The sequence below is a fragment of the Orycteropus afer genome, unplaced genomic scaffold (genome assembly GCF_000298275.1).
Source record: "Orycteropus afer afer isolate SDZICR_OR568_19922 unplaced genomic scaffold, OryAfe1.0 scaffold00028, whole genome shotgun sequence".
NCBI classification, from domain to species: Eukaryota; Metazoa; Chordata; class Mammalia; order Tubulidentata; family Orycteropodidae; genus Orycteropus; species Orycteropus afer.
Window position 1 is genome coordinate 8,431,431 of NW_006921615.1, and position 1,959 is coordinate 8,433,389.

Consider the following 1,959-nt stretch of genomic DNA (forward strand, 5'->3'; position numbering starts at 1 on the left):
GCGTTCCCAACTTTTGTATGTGTTCGAATTTTCTGTTATAAATGAAAAAAAAATTGACTTAGATATACATATGTGTAACTAGAAGAGCTCTGGTAGCATAGTGCCTAAGGCACTTGACTGCTAGCCAGAAGGCTGGCGGTTCAAACCTACCAGCCACTCCTTGGAAGGAAAGTTGGGCAGTCTACTTCCATAGTGATACTGCCGGGGCCGACTCGACGGCAAATAACAACAACAACAATGCATAACTAGTAATGAAAGAATGGGGAATGTGACCAACACATTTTTTTCCCACAGATACACCATCAGTTTTGCATGCATTTATTTAATCTCTCACAATTGTCAAATTTTATTAATATAGTCTGTTTGAAAAATAGTATGTCGTCACTGGATAAAAGGTCACTGCATCTACAATACTGACATTCTTTACTTTTACAGATTGTCCTGGGTAACATAATGCCAGCTGAGCGTAAAAAGCCAGCAAATATGGAAGAAAAAGAATCATTACTAAATAACAAGGAAAAGGACTGCAATGAAAGGCGGCCAGTGAGCAGCAGGGAGAAACCAAAAGATGATATCAAGCTCACTGCTAAGAAAGAGGTTATTAAGGTCCCTGAAGATAAAAAGAAGAAGCTGGAAGAAGATAAAAGAAAAAAAGATGACAAGGAACGCAAGAAAAAAGAAGAAGAAAAGGTAAAGGCAGAGGAAGACTTAAAGAAGAAAGAGGAAGAAGAAAAAAAGAAACATGAAGAGGAAGAAAGAAAGAAGGAAGAAGAGCAGGCAAAACGTCAGCAAGAAGAAGAAGCTGCTCAGTTGAAGTAAGAAAATATATTTTAATTACTGATGTGAAGGAATGGGAAAAGTGGAATATTTTACCTTGTTTTGTTAGTTTTGGTCACTAGAGGTATACTTAAGATACTTTAATTACTTAAATTAAATAATGTTGTTGTTGTTGTTATTTGCCATCGAGTCGGCCCCGACTCATAGCGACCCCTCCTTGGGTTTCCAAGGCAGTATCACTACGGAAGTAGGAATGCCCAACCTTCCTTCCGAGGAGTGGCTGGTGGATTTGAACCGCCAGCCTTCTGGTTAGCAGTCAAGTGCCTTAGGCACTATGCTACCAGAGCTCCTAAATTAAATAATAGTAATCTTTAATATTTTTTGAGGTCTAGGGAAATTTAAATTTTTTTTTTAGGGAAATTTAAATTTTTATTAAAAATTTTTTTCATGATATTAATATTCCATCTTTTTAAGTTAAAAATCTTAGTTCTTAATAAAACAGTACTAATGAGGTAAATTTTATGATCCTCATTTTACAGATTAGTGAACAGAGACTTAAAGAGGCTAAGTACCTTGCCTAAGATCGCAATAAACAGTAGAGCTGCTGGGATTTGAACCTAGTTTGGTCTGAGTTTAAAACCTTTGTTCTTAAGCTCAATTCCATAATGCCTCTGGGTATATTTTTAACTTTGTTAACCTATGCAGTTACTATAATGAACTAGGGAAAAAACGGAGTAGTCCTAATGGAAAGAACACCAGGATGTAGCAAAAATGATTGTTGAATAGCATGAACTCTTCGTATCTATAATTTAAAACGCTGTTTGCAAACTTGAATTTTCATAGATCTCTACTACACTTTCTCACCAAAGTTCTTTGTACCTCTTTTTAATGAGGAGCTTGAGCCTTCTGTGTGGAAGCGATGGTGGTGGCCAGTTTTGGAATTTTCAGTACCATGATTCTTGAGTTTATTATTTTAAATGTTCTAAATTCATGAAAATATTCCATTTTACTTTAACTTTTGATCACTCCCTCCCCTTCCATACAAAGAGCTTTTTTAAAAACCTCCAGAACCCCAACTTTTTTTTTTTTTTTAATTTTTTATTTGGGTGAAAGTTTACAGAGCAAATTCACTTTTCATATAGCAGCTCACATATACTTTGTCTCATGTCATTGACCACAGTT

General features: G+C 35.6%; 1 protein-coding gene across 1 annotated transcript in view; it reads left to right on the forward strand.

The window, feature by feature from the left end:
* Window positions 1–453: 453 nt before the first annotated feature.
* The window catches only part of UPF2 (UPF2 regulator of nonsense mediated mRNA decay), a 140,602-nt gene continuing 139,096 nt past the window's right edge, over window positions 454–1,959 (forward strand). Inside the window, exon 1 of the mRNA XM_007935433.2 lies at window positions 454–815. Coding sequence (XP_007933624.2) covers window positions 454–815 — 362 coding nt within the window. The remainder of the gene's footprint in view (window positions 816–1,959) is intronic.